The 21,884-nt window shown below is 35.5% G+C and overlaps 1 protein-coding gene across 1 annotated transcript in view; it reads left to right on the top strand.

Annotated features, from left to right (window-relative positions):
* Positions 1-275: 275 nt before the first annotated feature.
* The window catches only part of LOC138307496 (cyclic nucleotide-gated channel rod photoreceptor subunit alpha-like), a 134,716-nt gene continuing 113,107 nt past the window's right edge, over positions 276-21,884 (top strand). The window contains exon 1 of the mRNA XM_069248275.1: positions 276-3,204. Coding sequence (XP_069104376.1) covers positions 1,809-3,204 — 1,396 coding nt within the window. The 5' untranslated portion in view covers positions 276-1,808. The remainder of the gene's footprint in view (positions 3,205-21,884) is intronic.

The raw sequence follows: 21,884 nt of genomic DNA on the forward strand, positions 1-21,884 counted from the left end.
AACTGCTATCTTAAAATGTTAAATTTATGCATTATGTATATATACGTGATGTTTAAATAATACAATTACTGTATATTAATATGATTGTCTTTAGGTCTCCTTTATACGAAAAAATATAATAAAATGAAATTGAATAATACTTTTTCAAACATTACAACATTATAGAAACAACGTTAACCAATTAATTGCAAATACCATACTCTTATATGTATAAATTGTTAATTTATTTAGCTATTTATTTATTTGCTTATTTATTTATTTATTGTTGCAGAAGACTGCGGAGCCTGTGTGTCAAACTAGGGCCGTGTGTTCGCTTGCTGTGCCTGCCATTAGTTGGAACGACCTGTGTCAACCGTGTCTGACATTGAGGACTATAAACGGCTTGGCGTGATTGCCCTAGGAAGTACAAGTCGGTCTACGCAAGACCACGCCATCTGTTCCCCGTGGACGCCTTTAGTCCTATCGGTCCTACCAGTGTGCGGAATACATTCTGTGCGTGAGATATTTATCAAACACATCATAAAATCAGATCACTCCGTGTATGTATGGAAGTGCTGTCTCCTATCATGCTGTTTATTTGTCTGACGTTCCGTTTTCCATAAGTCTATGGATATAGTTTCATGGATAATGCAAAGAGAAACAAAATAAATTAGTCCACTCATCTTGGTATAAAAAGAAATAAGTTTAGGATTTTCGGATATTTCACTCCTTCCGATATCTGTGGTTTAGTACGCTTGGTTCTACATGTTAGAATTATCGGTGTCGTTGTAAAAGCCAGATACTAGTGTTGATTGTAGTGGATCACTGATAGATAGGGCCTCCAATACAGGTAGTATGTTTGTACAGGGAAATCGCTTCATCACAAAAACACAAAATACATTTGTTAATTGATTGGTGAAAGCATTAGTCTAAAGGAAATTATAGCAAATACTAAACAGTCGACTGACAGTGTGTCATACACACAGTTGTAACCTTCCGAGCTGTCTGTTCTACAATAGTATCCCTTCATATCAGGTGTTACAAAACTGTGCCAATTATGGACTAACTTCTGTGACCTTAAGTACATCAGCGAAATTAGAAAACAGAGTTTGATAATTCTACAAAGCAAGCATATTTAGTCAGTGTTAATCTGACGCCATTCTCGTATAATCAATGTACCGGATTAAAGAATTAGATATTGTTAAGGTATAGAACACCAAAAGTAAATAGTTACAATACACAGGGGAAATATTTTTACAAATATAAAAATTCGATCGTATCAACAACACACATAGTTGTATCTGATTCTCTGTTTAACTTCGCTATCATCAACTTTAAGCACAACTCAAACATGAGAATGGGCTACAGCAAAAAGCCGTGACGGCGACGACGACCGCAGCGATAGCAATCGGAGGCGAGGACAGGGACTAGTGGCAGGTAAACAGAGACCTATAGACGGAATACACCTATATCCTACAGCATCCATAACTACTGTTCAATTGTATCTATTAATATTTAATGTTACATTTGTGTTCAATCCCAGTCGGCTCCCTGTGGAATGTGCCGTCATGGTTGAATGACACGAGGAAACATAACCGATACAATGATTTACACAGTAGATAGTTCAGTGTTTTTCTGCAATATGGATTTATACAATGGGGAACGATGTGGGACAACAGCGCATGTTCATCGATTAAATCTTGTAAAAAGTGGGAAATATAGTAAATCTACAAAGGATGGAACGGCAAAGAAATAAATGGTGCTGCGATCGGCCTCCTTGTCAGTAAACACTGGTTTCATGGTTGTCTGTGAGACATTTAGCTCGGGACATGGCAGGTACGCTGACGACCCGAAATCGAGGTGGTGAGCCTGGGGTGGCGGTGAAGTACACACCGTGTGCCAAGGGCGAACCTACGGACGATGAACTGGAGGAGATCTCCATAGAGAAACACGATCATGGTGCGATCAGAGACAATCATTCAGGGAAGGATATATCTAGTTTCGATTCCGTGTCAAACCATGATATAGATTCAAGAAACCAAACTCCGACCGCGAACGGTCCGAGGCTCACAGGAATCGGGACATTCCAAGCCTTCCCGTCCCCTAAGGTGAGATCACACTCGCATTCTATAGGAGCAAGGCTTAGTTCTTCGGGCGGAAGGATAAGTTTGTCCTCGCCTGTTTACTCAAGCAAAGTGGTGGAACAGAAATCGCGGTCTACTTCTCAGAAGAGCCTGCTAGATCTGTTTGGTACGAGGCTAGACAGAGGTAAAGCAAAGAAAAGCTTTTCGTCCAAGGACGAGAAGTTATTACTTACGAAATCAAAATCAAAAGAAATTTTAACAGCTCGACAGATTCGAAAGCAGAGACAGAAAGATATCGAAGAAAAGTTTGGAAAGAAAAGCCAAAGAACCAATGACATTCGTGAGTCTAGTTCGGCCGTCAGTGATAGGGACGGATGTAACTGGACGTTTGTGTTTGACCCGGCTGGAAGGTTCGCTTATTGGTGGTCATCAGTGGTCAGTGTAGCCTTCCTGTACAATTTCTGGGTCATCATTTACCGATTTGCATTCCAGGAGATTAATTCCAACAATCACGGAGAGTGGTTTGCCCTTGATTACACGGCCGACTTCCTGTATATACTCGATATTGTTTTCCACTTCCGGACAGGGTACCTTGAAGACGGGGTTCTTCAGACGGATTCTGTCAAACTTAGAATACATTACATGAATGATACGATATTTTACATAGACTTACTTTGTTTGCTCCCTCTAGACTTTCTCTACCTTTCTATAGGGTTTTGCTCAATTTTGAGATGTTTTAGATTAGTAAAAGTTTATCGGTTCTGGGCATTTCTAGATCGAACTGAACGACATACAAATTACCCAAATGTTATGCGAACACTCATGTTAATGCATTACCTTCTCGCTCTGTTTCATTGGAACGCTTGTTTATATTATATTGTTGCTTCACGACTTCAAAGGTCTTCGAGCACCTGGAGTTTACCAAAGGATGATGGCAATGTTGCTCGACAATACCTTCACGCGTTGTACTGGAGTACATTAACGTTAACGACAATCGGCAATCTGCCATATCCGGTCACCATAAAGGACTATCTGTTCATCATTTTTGAGATGATATTCGGACTGCTTCTCTTTGCTACTGTTCTGGGACATGTGTCCAATATCGTTACGTGTATTAGTGCTGCCCGAAAGGACTTCCAAGGTAAGTCAGTCTTTAATTACAATTTTACTTTGGTATTGTATATACGTTCGTTGCAACATGAAACCATGTAGTGCTACTAACACCATACAACGTGCGTATCGATGGCGTTTGTGGAAGGAATGAAACCAATCGGGTGGATTTTTGGAAAGAATGCTTCCCAGCACGTGTTCTGTAAAAAAGTACTAGTTCGACCTCACACATACATGTTACAATGGATACTATTTCTTAAGTAATATTGGTAATGTTATATTGTCAGTAAAGTCAAACAACATTACAGTTGTGCAACCTAAGCAATATATACATACATTATGTAAAGTATCAGTACGGGATCAGAAGTTCCTCTCCACCGACTCAAATATAAAACTCAGTAATTATCAGGATTAAGGTGATTGTAACAAAATCAAAGATATTTCGTATCTGTACTTGTAGAACATTTCTTGATCCGTCCAGTGTTGTTTACTCTATTTTATAATGAATTTACTGTGGTTGCTTTGGAATCGTTCCACATCTTGACCACTTGCAATACAGTAAAACCCTTAATCTGACACCGTAAAATAATAGTCTACTATTGAAACACTGAGATAAAATAAGACCTAGTTTATTGTGACTTCGAAAAAGTAAGACCTAGTTTATTGTGACTTCGATAAAGTAAGACCTAGTTTATTGTGACTTCGATAAAGTAAGACCTAGTTTATTGTGACTTCGATAAAGTAAGACCTAGTTTATTGTGACTTCGATAAAGTAAGACCTAGTTTATTGTGACTTCGATAAAGTAAGACCTAGTTTATTGTGACTTCGAAAAGTAAGACCTAGTTTATTGTGACTTCGATAAAGTAAGACATAGTTTAGTGTGACTTCGATAAAGTAAGACCTAGTTTATTGTGACTTCGATAAAGTAAGACCTAGTTTATTGTGACTTCGATAAAGTAAGACCTAGTTTATTGTGACTTCGATAAAGTAAGACCTAGTTTTTTGTGACTTCGATAAAGTAAGACCTAGTTAATGTGACTTCGATAAAGTAAGACCTAGTTTATTGTGACTTCTAGGAAGAATAAGCGTTTATTAGAGAAAGCTGCTTGACTCGATATCCTTACGTTGGTGAATTATATACTGTATCATCGCTATGGTGTATGCAGCTACACAAGCCAGGTACAAACAATGCCAATAAGTCGTTGAGGGATTGAACGGATTTGTATCAATATTCATGGAGATATGAACTGTATGAATACCGGCATAGAGTTCACTCGGGATTCATATCCATAATCAATTACAGTTGTGGTTCACATCATCCTGACAACAATGTCATATATATTGATACGTGTATAAATTCACTAAATCTCTACATTGTGAAAGTAAATAACAAAATTATCAAATCCCTGTATTTCGATGACGCGGCATTGATGTAGGGTTCGATAATATTCGTGAAAATCAGGGGCAATCAGACATCATTTTTTAAGACGTATAAATAAACTTTAATTATTTGACATCGATTGCGAAACACGTTGTACAATCTATGCGAATCACTCTCGATGGCCCGGAAGTAAGCGCGCGATTGATCTTAGTGTGAGAGGAAACCGGAGTGCCCAGAGAAAACCCACGTGATCACTACACCACCCGGTCATTAAGACATGTGGGTCTTATTGCGAAAATATGCCCTTACTCTTTGCGCCTCATTGCCAAAGTTGAAGAAAGAAACAATTATGGATATTTGCTAAGGTAGACATGTCCTTTTGCCAACCTGGTAGAATTTTTTTTTCATTTTTTTTTTCATTAATCAATTTTAACTGGTCGTCATAACCCTATATTGAGCGTATAATATTGGGCCTTGATGTTCTATGGATATGACCTCTGATTCTAAAAGCTGGATTGAATAATAATAAGTCTTATTTTCAAGCTATTATATGAAGTCAACACCACAGTATCGACTTGTTTTAAAACATATGCAAAATACATACATAATTGAAATGTAGGTGTCAGCCTGACCATTATTGAGTTCATGTTAATTGTCGGTCAATAACTATTGTTTTATTACCATTGTGTTGGACTAGTGTGGCTTTGTAACATATGGAGGCATTCATGGAATCTGTCACATATCTACGTGCTGTGACTTAGTCTGTCCAATTAAATTACATGCGCTACTTACACAACGATAGAAGGTAAAGATAAGTATGACGTACAAATGCAATTGTTTTAAAAACAAATCATAGATAGATTTGAAAAATAAAATACCTGTATATACATTGTATATCCGTTATATGATCCATAATGAAATTAGTTGACAGACTACCTTATAGAATATTGGGAATATATTATTAGAAGTTTACGTGAATCTAGTTTCTGTCCGCTAATAGACCCCATTGGTTGTTTTCCACTATTTTTTATTGCTATCATAGGCTTTTTTTTTAATATTTTGTGTCTGAATATATCCGTTCCTAATTCCGTTTAATAGGTCTGGAGTTGTGATGAAATAAGTTTTACATTTTGACCGTTCTTGTCTTTCCGTATATATTTGTTATCTTGTTAATTCGTTATTGTAATTCTTTTAAGCATACCCGTATACATAGGGCTTACACCAATATAATTAACAATGATGTCTCTCATTTGGAGTGGGAATTGCTTGTTACGTCATCAGCTTGTGTGTGAGTACGCCCTTGCCCCTTAAATAACATGACGTTTTTCTCACAAAGTCATGACGGTTACAATATATATATATAGACAATATGACAGAGATTGTATGGGTAGGGGGAGTGTGAATCAAGGAAAGAATCTCTACTATTGGACTATACGATAATGTATGATCCGTCAGCTTGTTTCCTTATAAAACTACACAGATGGCTCGAATGCATGTAAATCAACACTCTCTACAAAGTACAAATAAATCAATAGCATTATACAAGTATCTTAAACACCACTGATTAATATTCATCAATTTCAGTCCATGCGACATAAAATATCACTCTTCTCACATTATATGTGCTCTAGCTTATAGTACAGAAATATATCATCTATTTAAAGTTTACCGCCGGAGGTGTCCTCAGAGATCTGAAGGAGTTTATGGAAACAAATCATAACCAATCTGTCGTAATTTGATCTACTTCTTAAAAACTATTTGAAGTATTTTGATGTCGTTACAAAATGACAGATACATTTCTTCTTATTGGGAATGCCGTTTCACTGGTGATGAAACAAGTCTGAAGAAAACTAGTATACCAGATATTTATTTGTTCTTTATCTGTGTAGAATTTCATCTTGCCTGAGGAGAGCAATTTCATAAGCTTCACAACTTATATACCTCATCGGTTTATAAAGGACAACATCTTTTGATTGGTTGATTTATACGGGTGTAATGATTTCATAGTAAATAAAGTCCCTCGTAAAAATTGGAACTTTGAGGAGATGATTAATTGCAATAATTATGTTATGGAAGTATATCTCCAAAACACTGAGGCAACCCTCACACTAACATAAAACATCTATCCACGTTAATCCTTAAAACGTCTCTGATATACGTAAATCCGGGACAGATTTGAGTATGGTATTGTATGAGAGTTCCATGTCTCTCTGTTAGTATTGAACTTAACCCTATCCGCTATATATATGATATAAACTGTGAAGTAGTGCGATTGTTTGTTTAATTATGTATGAGGCATAGCACTTGTTGTCTATTCACATTACTTCTAGTATCTCCGATGTCATTGGGACACTGAGGCAGAAATGACTACACTATAAAGGCGTAGAACGCTCTACCGCTAGTCCCCGGTTTTATTTTTTTCTTAAAATTAAAGTTTAACAATTGTAACCAATTCTACCAAAGCACCTCCATCTCTGAACCAATTTTGGTTATAAAGTGTACCGGCTTCTGTGGAACAAACGAGATGATATGTCTTTGCAATGTATTTCATACTGCATTTGGTTGTTACAGAAAGTCGCCTCGGTTGAAACGGGAAGTCGGTATGTGTGATGAAGGAAACCATTTAAATGTTTAAAAAGAGAAATGAAACATAAAGTGATTAATGATATCTGACGTTTTAGAGGATTATTATACCATACTTGTTACATTGTAGAGTAATAATTGATTAGTCGGTCTATCGTTTACCTCCCTCTCCGCATTCCCAACCGGTCGCAGGTGTTTTTACCATACACTAGACCTGTAATCATATTTTAAAACTCGGTTATTGAATTTATGATGACTTTGTAATATATCTGACCCATTTCTATCATTGCTCGTAGTTTTCCGGTTTTTGTCCTTGTCCAACAATAGAAAAAGGTCATTATACTATTCATAAGCTCGGTCAGTGTGCCTGTCATCTGCAACGAAGTCGTCAGGAATTAGAAATTGAAAGTAAAGTCCAGGAAAGGAATCGTGTGTCTCTTCCATTCATATTATCCTCAGTAATCACAAGCTTTATCGAAAAAAATTAATGATAAATACAAATAACCCACATTATCACAGGCGACAATAAAGTAATGAAATCGTTCAGATAAGCAACGGAGGGAGCACAGTATTGTCTACTAGGCCATAACAAAGGTATTCTGTAACCGTGGCTATCGTCGTGTGTGGATAGTAAGCTTTAAACTTCTCGTCAGTATGATAACACTAACACTGGACATTTAACCTGATCTAATGATTAACACTTGTTAAACTATATGTTAACTTTCCAAACCGCCAATAATTCCACATTTAGAGTTTTACAGACATAACATCTGATATGTACATGTATGGTTTAGAACTATTTTTTTTTTCATTTTTAATATTCGTTTTTAATACTCCGAACCACGCCATCGTGTCAGCTAGCCCGTGAGTGTGATGTTAATCGTATCGAACGCTGTAAATACAAGTCATATCCAATTAGGGTAAAACTGTAGTTTTAAACTTAGTCTTATCCGGCGACAGTAAAGTACTGGTATTAACACAGTATGCATATTGTATAGACAAGACATGACTATCAATAATTACTCAAAGAACAATTAACCATTTCCGTGTTTTTGTCTGAATATGTCTGCTGTTTACATTTTATAGAAGCCTACAAAGCTTTAATATTTAGCTGAAAAATGTATTCACATAAAAACGACAAAAATAGAGATAATTGTAAACATCGTTGTCCAAATCTTTCGTCAGAACGCCCAAATATCGTATATAGTACTGCAGCCTCTGATAACGAGTGGTGTTTTGTTTTGTAATGAATCCTACCCTAAATGTATTGTTCAAGGTTGATACTTGGATTTACGATTGCTGTTCGTTAAATGCATGTATACTGTACTGGGTTTCAAATGTTAAATGATTTCTGTAGGTCGCGTTTGGTATTGGTATCTGGTTTATTTTTCGTGGTTATCAATACCATTATAAATAAAATTACACCTCATGTTTATAACACTGTTTGTCATTAGTTGAAACACATCACATGACAGGTTAATAAAACGTTGAATTTCCCTCGGGGGAAAAAACCACATTGTATTTTCTTGGGGTTAGTGCCCCTTTGGTGTCCACCCGTCTTTCACAAGGAGTTATCTCCCCTTTCGATTATACAATATGTACAACAATGACGGAGGAAGCGTAAAACGTAATTTTTACTCATCGGAAATTTAAGTAATATTCAACGCAGAGTAGCGAATCGTGAATTTCGTTATAATAAATAATATATGGCCCAGGTGGCATGTGATATGAAGGTTTATTCACTTAAGATAATATAGATTTTACCTGTAAACCACAAAATGAAATTGCCACCTAGAAGATAAGTATACTAGAGCATTTTACATGTAAACCACATGGTCACTAAAAAGGAGAAAAAAACTACTAGCGCGTTTACCTGTAAACATGAAAGTAAGTCGACGTGAAAATACATTGGTCATGAAAACACGGCAATAACTGGTTTACATTAGTATCATTGTAATATTCTTTTGCTGTGTTACGGCGAGTCTTACCCTAAGATTTACATATATGTAACAAGCGGTCTGAGTCACAATAAATGGACACATCACATTTAGTATCCACAGGGATTACATAGACATTGGTTCAGATTTTCTTTAGTGCACGACGTTTTTATTTTCTTGAATAATGGTAGTGTAAACTGCATCTGACGTTGCCGTTTCGGAAGAAAAAGAAATCCTGAATCCATTCAGGTTTGCATTCGAAATAAAACCACGATGGGATTTTTGCACTAAATAGCCAAGAGGGATACTGTCTTTTGGTTTTAAAGCGAAGCGCACAGTGAAAGAAACGTGTGCTTGTTTTATCAGTTTGAGGTAGCTGAAGGATATCGAGACACTGCATCAATTTACTGCTCCATCATTATCACTGCTGTCACACGTTTGCACGTGAAAAACATGACAAGTCGAGTGCCTCATTACTTTTAAAATCTGAAAGGATTATCCCGACATTGACCTGACGCACGCGACTTCACGTGCAGCGTTCTAGTATACAGTAGCAGTCTCGCGCCGATATCGATTATCTCTCCCGGATTTATTTGTTTTTATCCTCTTTAACGCGATGTTTTGTAAAATAAAGGAAAGGCTACATGTTATTGTTGTAAGCGACCCCGTGTATTGTTTGTAACAGTGCCAAGTGATTGTTGATACTGACCGATCTGTATGGGTCGGTTTACAGAGATACCGATACACCTTCTTGAATCAATACACCAACAAGTGTGCCACAGTTGTACTAAAGTGATTTTCTTTGTTTTTATAAGGCGGTGTTTATAAAAATTTAAAACATCTCATAGAAACAGTCCACTGGTCGATCTTCCCCTAAAAGTACAAATTCATTTTTTTTTCATTTCAAAAATACAATTATGCCAAACTCTGAGCTTTTTCTGTTAAATATTTTAATGTTTTATTCATATTTCAATTGAGTTGATCGTATGCTTTATATCAAAGACAGATCTTTTAATATAGATGTATCCTCAATTTCTGGACATTTTCTGTCTATCTGTACAATGGTCGTTTTAAGAGTATAGTGGAAATCTAGTGTGCTGAACATAAACCAATCACATACCTGGAGACAAAAAAGATGTAGGACATTGATTGGTTGAGTTCAGATGTTTTCGGATAACCTTGAAAATTGATAATAAAGCTGATGAATGTATGCTACATACTATAGAAACATCTTCAACATGCCAGAAGACACGATTCGTTCAAAATCATGATTATCTAATGCGTAGCTATTATTACTGTTTAGGAAGGTGCAGGAGTATTAATGACTTAATCTTATATCATATATCAGTTTACAACTTAAATTTCGTTTCTACTTACTGTTTTAGCAGAATTCAAATGACCCCTTTTGAAGTTTTTAAAGAAAAAATGGCTTCATACATTAAATGTCTTTTTCAAAGAGATGAAGAGAAGAAAAAACACAGAAATAGGTGTAAAGTACATAGACATTTAACACTGTCATATATTAAAGAAAATATTTAATGTTCTGTCAAAACAAGCGTGTTTTGTAAAATCTCATTCAATTTAACTATAACGCTCATGGGCGAAACTTCAAAAGGGAGTATCCATATAAAGTCGGGGAATATAATGATATTGCTACATCCAGTCAAAATGTATGGGCGACATTTCGATGACAAGTATGATGTGTACCTTGTCATCTTCATTAGACCATTCAGATGACTGTGGCAGAGAAAACCCCGCAATAGTCATCGATATTACACGTATAAAATGTTCACTGGTTGTGTACAATATCATCGGATATACCAAACTTTCCAACCTAAAGCAAATGTTTTGAAAAATGTGCTTGAAAGTATGCCATTGAAATCCGATACGATGTTTTCAGTATTCACCTTTGAGTATTGAAGATTTACAGAATGCGCGGAGATCACTGCACTACTCCTATGCTGTATGACATGTGCACGTGTCTTTTTATACAGGCATGATGTTTTACACAGTAACTGTACTGGTTTGTTACATGCCGGTACCTGTATCACACACTAGCGGAGGTTCTCTCCCTGATTCCACTGGGAGATCCACACGGTGGTTTTTGCCAGAGAAAATGATGCCGTGGCGTTTGTATAATACGGTCCCTATGGAGGCCAACAACAGTCTATTGCAAATTAAGGTACCCTGTAAAGTCCATTTGTTCTAATTGTGCTTCAAAACCCGGTCATTAAACGAATTAGGAAATTCATGTCATTTACAAGAAAAAGTGCAGAACGAGATAGAGAACTAGAAACTGGTGGTGTAAGAATTTAAGTCATTTTATTCAAAGGTGCTACACCGTTGACGCATGGAAATTTTTATCTATTACAAACAAGGGCAGAAGAATCACGTATTTGTTTTCAGTAATAAAAGTTACTGTCAGCATTTTACGACGGTTCATTTCAAATATATGTTCAGTTTTTCGAGAGGAAAAATTCCACGGGTTCCAATACTTCGGGAAATAGTATTGACTTTTGACCAATATGGTATGGAAGTAATGAACTTATTGTTTTGAAAAGGAAATCGCACAAAAGAAAGCTGATTTACAATTGACTGTTGAACCGCACGTAAACCGATGCATGGTTATCAATTACCACCCAGAGAGTAAGTGATCATGTGTTGCCTACAGAATGGACCTAAGTGTCAAACTTCTTACCTCTTTATTAGACCCGAGTTAGACATTTACCCCATACTGCAATATAACGATATATGGACAATATGAATTTATAATGTGAGGATTCTAACACTTCGTATATACAACCTGCCGTGATATTGTCATAAATAGCTGTATGTCGGTACATTAATAGTAATATATACCACCAAATCCTAGAAATGCGGTCAGTACAGTGCCTCATCGAGCGAGTCCCAGATGTACGGGGCTGATTAATGTATACAAGTCCTTCTAAATATTGACTCTGTACTAATTGTTTCATCAGCAACACCATCCTACACTGACCAGACATTAGTTTGTTGTTTCCACTGGTCAATTGGTCAAGGCTTCAATGACATTTCCTATGTGGTTTCCGGACTGGGGTCAATACTGACCGCTAACACTCAGTGCCGATTGCCATTAATTTTCTGGTAGTTAATTAGCTGCTATTTGATCAGACTAGTAGAGTAACTTAATTTACTATTGATTATTATCGATAATTACCCAAGAATATTTACCTCTGCCGTATTGTCAGCTTAATGCATAGCTTAAATATTTTCTTTACCGTTTTTGTAGTTAGGCATTTTATTTTACAGTAACACCTTATAATGTATAAATCACGGGGCATATATACATATGCAGCAATCCTGTTGTTTGGTCAAAAGAAAACATATTCTGACTTTTAAATTATCTAAAAGACTTCAAATGTTGACAAAGCTTTTTTGAACGATTTTTGTTTATCTCTGGTGCATTTGAATTTAGTGTCGCGTCAAGGTACCAACTGCACCGACAAATGGCGGTATGTTGCCATCACTATTTTTTGTTTAATTTTCGGTTTAGTATATACTTATCTTAAAGTTACGTTCACATACTGATGAAGGAGTTATCATATTAACTGTGTTACTATAGATATATGGCCACCAATCGAGATTGTTGGGTAGTCAAATTTATGCGTTTATGAAATGTAGTAATTGCAAATGAACGCAGATTCGGATATATCCTTTCTCAATATTACGAGTTCAATGATACGATACCGTGATTCATTAATGCATTCTTTTTGGTTTATTTGTTTTTATGACATCTTTAAATATAGTTTGTATTATCAATAAGTGTGTTGGTGTCAATTTAACTCCATTTAACTTTAAAAGTTGTTATGGTGAAGAGAAATACTTCTGAACGTAAAACCACGCCGAGTATAAATATAGCTTTTTTACGTGAAACTTTTTTTCCCATGAGAAGTATAAACTTTTCTCTAGTAACATGTTACTATCTGTAACCCAGTAAAACAGGACTAAGGACCACACAGTACAGATCGATACAAAACTACCACTCTCTGTTAATGGCATATCAGACAAGCTTCGTAAATTCGTCAGAAATAGAATCATGTAAATTTGCTCCAATGTGATCACATTTGGTTGTGATATTTGTGTAAGTTTAGATTTGCTTTACTGTCGTAATGTCTGCTACAGTGTAAGATAGTTCAAATTTATTATACCACAGTAAAAGTAGTGCTACAGTTATCGTAGTGTAATTGCATTTGCAGTATTGTACAGAAATTCAATACAGATGTCTCCCCTGGGAATCTGGGCTGTAGTGGATTGTTATGTTTCTATAAGGAATACAAACCACTAGTAAATAGTGCACTTAGCCACCCCACAGACAGTCGTTCATAAAGAGAAGAGTTTCATGAGAAGTTGCTAAAGAAAAGAGTTTCATGAGAAGTTGCTAAAGAAAAGAGTTTCTTAAGCAATGTTTTAGTCATCCCATAGACAACCGTTCATAAAAAGAAGAGCTTCGTATGCAGGTGTGGTCACCGCATACACAATCTTTCATAAAAGGAAGAGTTCCATGAACAAATTTTAGTCTGCACGTATACAAAACGTTCATAAAGGAAAGAGTTCCATGAACAAGTTTTAGTCTGCACATAGACAAAACGTTCATAAAGGGAAGAGTTTTATGACCAAGTTTTAGTCTGCACATAGACAAACGTTCATAAAGGGAAGAGTTACATTAACAAGTTTATGTTCATAAAGGGAAGAGTTACATTAACAAGTTTATGTTTTCACGTATACAAAACGTTCATAAAGGGAAGAGTTTTATGACAAAGTTTTAGTCTGCACGTATGACCAAGTTTTAGTCTGCACATAGACAAACGTTCATAAAGGGAAGAGTTACATTAACAAGTTTATGTTTTCACGTATACAAAACGTTCATAAAGGGGAGAATTCTATGATCAAGTTTTAGTATGCACGTATATAAACGTTTTTAAAGGGAAGAGTTCCATGAACAAGTTTATGTTTTCACATAAACAAAACGTTCATAAAGGGAAGAGTTTCGTGATTTAGCCTCTTGATAGTATTTATATTTTTCCGTAACAATGTAGCATTTCAGAATTTATTTTCCATTGAATCTACTTTTACTATTTTTTATCATTGAAATTCAATAAACCTAACACGTTTCTCATGTTCAGATGATTTATAATTTGGATCCAATTGGATTTCGTGTGCCTTCAGATGAAAATCCTGGATAATTTTATCCCTTATTGATTTGATTTAACAAATGGGCCATATGTAAAACAAATTAATCTCACAGAATCATCTCTTTAGATTTGCATTAGCCTCGGACAATTAGCCTACAGACCTATTTCTCAGGCAACATTATTTAAAAGGATATTCTATGTCGAACCAAAACAACATTTATTATAATTCATTAAATATGCATGTAAGTCTTATTATAATTGCTAATATGTAGAAGTTTTATTTAATGCTTCATTTATTTGAAAAGATACATTGTATATCTCTCTGTTTCACAGAGAGTAATGTCGGAATCATGTTAGTTACAAGGATATCAACTCGATGTTTCGCCCTCCACCGTCCAATGGTTGTTACGCCATTTTATGACGTCATTCTTTAACGTCTCACTCGTCGGAAAGGATGGACAAAATGCTACTGTAGGATACGAGTTCAAACATGGGACAGGAAGATAACACAAACCTTGTAGACAATAATGTTGTCGTATTTTCAAGGCAGTCTACTCCTTTATCAAGACACACTAAACCCAAAATAGTAACATCATTTTAGAATAATCAATAAAAAATACAGGAAGACAACGGAACAAAATATTATAATAAAGTTGAAAACAATAAAAAAGAAGAAAATATACATTAACGGATACACATTGATACCTGTTCCTATACAATATACGGTTACATGTGGGTGTACTCTGATGGATCTGTGTGTCACAAAGCTACCTGCTGGAAACGTTTATGTGACGAGATAATTCCTACAATCTAGATGCTAGTCGTCAGTGTTACACGAGTTCCTTTTTGAGGCTGATTGATCCGAACCCATTCGTCCTAATCAATCTGCACCAGCTGTGTCGATTTCTAAATACCACTTGAAACTGACACGTGTTTGTAACTAAATCGTCATATCGACGAGACACCCAATACATGTCACAAAGGTATGTTACACACATCAACAACAGTTAATTGTTATCTAAATACAATCTATTACTACTTCTATTGTTCTCGGGAAGAGGCGAATTTGAACGTTGATATTATACGCACATAGACTGCGAGTAGAAATTAGACTAAATAATAGGTTTGTGTGTCAAGCCTTTCCATTACAGTGTCAATAATTACGTTAAATAAACGTTCAACCGCATATAACGGCTCGACTCACGCCATTTAAATGTCAATGATTACTTCCGTAGCTGAACACCTTTACTCAGCGACCCCGCACAAGGTAGGTGACCTTTCGCTGATATTACTACGCGCCACTGAGTTTTTTTCCAATTGTTCCATTAATCCTTGTAGATATTTATTGTATACAATTATTCCTGGCCATCATCAATTTATTATATGCCGGATTTTTTGGAAAGTTTCATTTCCTGTCAGTAAACAATCAATCATTAAATTGGCCATGACATAAAATGCGAATAGACGAATATAATTTCCAAGTTGCAGTACATGTAGATGTAGAAAAGCCATTCTTCAGATGCCTTACGCCATATTAAATACGTATATACATTAAATAAACAATTATATATATATATATATATATATTACAAACCCCACAATATAATGGCGCGCTGATAAAGGAAAACATTCATTAACTACAGTTACCAACGAAATAACACAACCAAAAACCATATAATGTGTGTATATACCATACATTATTCGCGGTTGTTTATTTTGGAGCTTTCAATTCATGTCGCGGATAGAATTTTTCATGTTTTGGCGATGAAACAATGATACTTATGATGTATAAAATATCAGTTGTTGTTTTTAAATGTGTGGTTCCATAGGTAACTTGAAATTAACGCAAACTTCAGTTGATACAGGTATGGAAATTATACAGGTATGGAAATCAGGTATGGGAATTATACAGGTATGGTAATTATGAAAAAGTTATGCAATAATAGGTACAGTTACACCCTCATTAGAGCGGACACGTGGTATTCACATTGTTGTGTTATAGCAGTAACAGACACCAACGCTATGTTAAAATAAAAATTATATAACAGAAACTCAGGGACAAGGAAACAGCGACAAATATAAACGAAACATTGCATTATCTATATAAAATGACCATTTATCACCCAATTGGAAGCATTATATCGGGAGGTTTCCATAGTTACTTCGTGTGTTCCATGTGTGTTTACGTCACTGTATATATATACTAGGACCAGATGTTACAGGAATGTTACAATAACAACGTAACAACAACACTTGTATCGATGGATTTTATCGTTATTACTCAAATCTTCTCACCGGTGTCACTTACAAATGTTTAGATATAATATTATATTTCTGAAAAAAATAACAAAGTAACATGCATGGATATTTGTTTGTCAATACATTCCTAATATCCTGTCCGTAATATTTGAATAACCCCATTAAACCGCATTCAGTCTACACTGGTAGCCTTTGTTACACCTATCAGTAGTAGAATCCCGCTGTATTCCTACTTATTGTTTGTATACAATCGATATCCATGCAATAAACGACTAAATTCCTTAGCAATACTTTGAATATAGGCAGCAAAATCCATGGCTAAAACATTACAACCCTACCTTCTAACTCTTCCTATTTAGAGACATTTAGAACGATAATGTCCCGGAAGTCAATCTCCCACACATGCCAGATGTAATTTTGATAACAACGCTGTTTCTGACTATCATCAAGAGGCATATTCCATATATATACTATTCCATGATAGGATGTAACAAGCTTATGGTCGCTCAAAGCGGATTGAGGTCTATATATAGAATGACATTGTCCACAAATAGCTAGGGTCTATATTTAGTTTAACAATCGCTATAAATGGACACTGCACGTGCTATATGCGTTTCCATTGGAGGGCGTACTGATATGGATCGTATATCCAATCGTCATTCACTACTTGTGTCTGTAGTAACTTCTTAAAATAGTGAATAGCATCTTAACATCTAAATAAAAAGCCTTTCTATGACGACATTGGTTATAGAGTTAGGTCTGCTGCCGAGGCTACCAACATAGAATAGGTTTATAAACATGACTACTAGTTCTCTTCAGTCTTCGATAGACATTTACAGATCATCATTTATTCATGTACATATAAGAAGGAAACATAATATACGTGCAAATCATTAGTATAGTTATAGAAATCATGAAGTACCTATAACAATAGCAATTGCTAATTCTCATTACATGAATGTATTACAAAAATGATATAATGATATCTAAAATTTTATATATGTCATATTCTGACATATTTTAGTTTACAAATGTGACGTTGTTTTAGAAAACCTTTTTTTTGGAATATCTGAACACTCCGCAATAAAAAGAGGAGAAATAGGCTGTTGTTCATAATCTCCAGCCAGATTTACACGTGTGTATGTAAACCTATCACGTAAATATTTCAGGTTCTGTTACGTAAACATTACAAAGAAAGTGATCAAGATACATGTATATCGATCTTTCTCTGTATGCTTATTGATCCGAGTTAGGAATTAGTGCAGTATCTAGCGAGGCTGCTGATGTGTGTCTCGGTGGCATTTCACGAGTGAAAACTTACACGAGATAACTTACACTCGGAAATACATGATTAAAAACTGGATCAATGCTGATGTGTTTGATGTAGATAATGAGATGCGTGTATCAAGGTGTGTTTAATTGTGTTTTAAAGCAATATCATCGTTAAATCGGTAGGTTACTGGGATCAGCATATTTGGCCGCTATACCCGAGTTTCCGGACGGATTATACAGGTTACAATTACTGTAAATAAAAAAGTGAAATGACATACAACTGCATCAGAATAGATAGGGTCTGGAGTAATCAATGACCGGTTATGATGAGTTATACTTTGTCTTTTACTGAGTAGAGCAATGATTCTAGTTCACGTTAAACATTACATGACAAATTATTGTTTATTTGTTGGGCGGTCGGTTGGCCTATTAACAGCTAATGTCGTTTAGAAAAGGTATGATTTTTTTATAGTGCTGTCTCACTGAAGAAAGCTTCCAACACATGTTCCATTAATTGCTGAGTGTAAGACGGAAGTAGTAACTAACACTTTCTTATAGACTAGGGTACATGTATCTCCGCCCAGGAACAAAACCATGAACCTTCTTCACGCGCATTTGCTTAAATTAAGATCAACAGAGTTGTACCAATGAAGATGTTAGGAAGAAGAAAATTAGTAAGTAAGAGCAAAATATAGAATCCCATATTTAAACACTTTTACGACTATGCAATAGGGGCAGAAGAGAGAATTTTAACGCCCTACCTGCAAGCCGACAATTCTTAATTAAAAGAACGCGATACAGTAAAAATATTAAGACATTAAGAGGATGTGGATTCAGTTGAAACATAGTTACCGATAGTCACCAGGTAACCTTACTCTGTTTCAGTATAGTTTTGTAAAACAGGTGTAATATTAAAATACAACGTACATTAACAAAGTGTACATTGTGAATACTAACGTAAAGTCCTATGGTTGACCTTTGATATTTGACCTTTGATATTTGACGTTTGACATGCAAGTACATCTAACCAACAGAGAGCAACCGTCATATATTAGGTACACAAGAAAATATCAGCATTCTACGTTCAAAGAAATTTATTTCACTAAAATGTGTATCGTACAGCGGACTGTTATATTCTACAACTAAGCTCCGACCATTACGTGTACTATTGGGTTCTGTAAATGACCAGTGGTCATCCGTTAATGTTACGGTCACTGACACCAATGGGAAGACCACATCTATATTACGGTAGACGTACATGGTCCATTAGTCGGAATGACGTGATATAAGTGTATGAGCTCCCGTATAGGGCTACAAATGGACCACTACTGATCATAAACTAATCCGCCTCAAATTGGAGATATTTCCTAACTGCCACGGTGTCTATATATATGGTACTAGCGCGACTTTATCGGAATTGCGTAGAGCTCGTCACGGAATAAAGATTAACGAATAATGACAAATGGTCATCAGAATTCGTGTGAGAGTTCGTGCGCACATTTTGTCTTCTAGGACAGCACACAACGCCTAGAAAACGGTCGTCCTTACACGACCATTTCTAATTTTAAAAAGTGTGATCCAACATCGTACAACAGAAACAAATTCTTTTACCGAATTATTACAACTATATGTATACTTAGTATCACTTTTCAGATGTCGAAGTCTAAACTTCCACATTCCTGGCATCAACCTAGTGAACATATAAGGTATACTGTACCATCCAATGGTTACCCTGCATCTAAGATTTGAGTATTGTATTTGCTGCGGAATTCGCTCCTGTGAGGAAGGTTCTTAGTTCTGTTTCTTGACAAGGCACCGTAATCTTAACACAGTAGGTTCTGTTCTACCTCAATGTTCAGTGTACTGGCAGAAGGGTGTCTGGTCTATACGTTTATAATGTGACAGTCTGGTGTATTTTCGGACAATAAATTCACAATTACTAATACCTTATTTTGACGGTGGGAAACTACAAATTTTAAATGTAAACAATCAAAACGCGCCGCATTTAGCGAATAGCTAACAATGGTGTCAATAACAAATGTAACAAATGTAAAGGTAATACACCATAGACATACACATAGTTACTACAAACGATATATATAATAAAATAGTTATCATCTAATGTATCGGTAGAGAACTGAAGAAAAACATGCGTCCCTCCACCTTTTATCAGTTATTTGAACATAATCAACACAGGAATATTTATGAAAACAATCGTTAAGGGTTTTTGATGATTACTTTATTGTTAGAGGTCGGATTGAGTAAACGACACAATCTTTTAATTCGGAATCGGATTGTGAACTGAACAGTCGTGAGTCATGTCTACGGGAACCTGATACGGCCATCTCTGTGGAATATAATGTGTTAGTGGATAGCACCTCAGGACAACAACTTCCAGATCCCCCACAACACCTCCCATCATCCAGTATCGACGGCAACAAAATGATTTAAGGAATATGCAGATACGCCCGGAATTCCCGCAGGAAGCACAACTTTGGAATCCGGTTCTTGGCGAACACGATCTATTGAACGATTCAGAGATTTTAAAGCCTAATCCTTAACACTCCAATGAGTTTGTAGCTCTTTAAAAATCGGTGTATAATATAGGCTAGTGCAATGTAACATGTATTTGACATGTTATGAAACAGGATAAAGGAAGTTGTTATATAATACAAGAATTGGATGACTTGCCTTGATTACGGATAAAGTATGGTGAAATAGGTTTCGATCAACCGTATAGCAAACATTTCAATGATACAATATCAGTTCCTAACATTTCATTTGATATCATATCAAAGTTGGTACATGAAAGACTGACTGTCGTTCACTATAACTATTCTATTGTGTAATTATTACAACTGATGTGTTATTTTGTTGTTTATCGACTTATCATAAACTTTGAAAACAACAATGTCAAATTGCACTAGAATTTTGCATTACAGCCTGTGAATAATTTGAATTACGAAGGTTCTTCCCTTTCTGTAGTAGGTATAAAATTATCTATACTTTTTAGATGAGTTGAAAACTGTAATTTATACTTTATTCTTTTGTTTTTGTTCTGTGGGCTTTCTTTTTTTAAAAATTAATTTTTGTTTTTAATTTTGTCATTTTTGTTTTTTGCGGTATGATCATGTTGTGTCTTCTTGCAATAGCGGAACTCCTCGTATTTATATTGCTATCCCAGTGAAGTTTACTCGCAATACCACCTAACAGTATATCTCATTGGTCATGTAATAATGACAAGGAGTATTACGATGTTTTATTGACAACCAAGGTTTGTTAATAATTCCGAAATTAAAAATTACCGCAATATTTAATAAAGCATATCCACAGTAAAACAACTCTGTCATGATACTATTTATAAGGTTGCCGCCTTTTAGTCTCTACATTGCACACTAATTATTAAAAGGTTTGCGCCATACACTAAGTATGCTTTCAATATAAAAATGTCATCATGAAAGTATTGCCTAGTGTATTAAATTTATCCCAAAGGCCGACTCAATAGTTTAAGGTAGTATTTTATAACTAGTCTCAAATGATTAATATTTGAGTGGTGTCGTAAAAGAACATAACATAATTTAGTACAGTTGGATTAACACTTTAGAAGCAAACAGGATTATTTTTTGCGTTTTGTTTTTAATATTTTTATAATCATTCCATATTTTGTGTTTTGCGGCTCATTTATTTCCTGTATCACTCCAGAACCAATTTAGTAAATGGAAATATCTCTTTAATTTGAACGTGCACGCAGCGTTAATTGTGGCTTTTGGAATTAAATGCTATTGATCAGATTAAGCGAACTCGTCATACTCTCCCACATGTGTTATCGAATCTACAGAACACAATTCAATACTCATTAGACATTACAAATTTGATATGGCGGCATGTAATCATCATTTTGCTGTAAGTTACTTCTTTATTTACCTTTCCTGGAAACACACCTATTTACCTGCCTGTGTATGTTGATGCATCAACATATCACCGTCCGGATTCAAGTATATTCTTGTCGTTGAAACGACAACGCATCACAGCAAAGCGTTTTACTGCTAAAATATGGGATGATTTACAATATTTTTGAAGAAGTTACCCGATAAGCTTGAAACCATC

Source organism: Argopecten irradians, chromosome 14 (genome assembly GCF_041381155.1).
Source record: "Argopecten irradians isolate NY chromosome 14, Ai_NY, whole genome shotgun sequence".
Taxonomy (NCBI): Eukaryota; Metazoa; Mollusca; class Bivalvia; order Pectinida; family Pectinidae; genus Argopecten; species Argopecten irradians.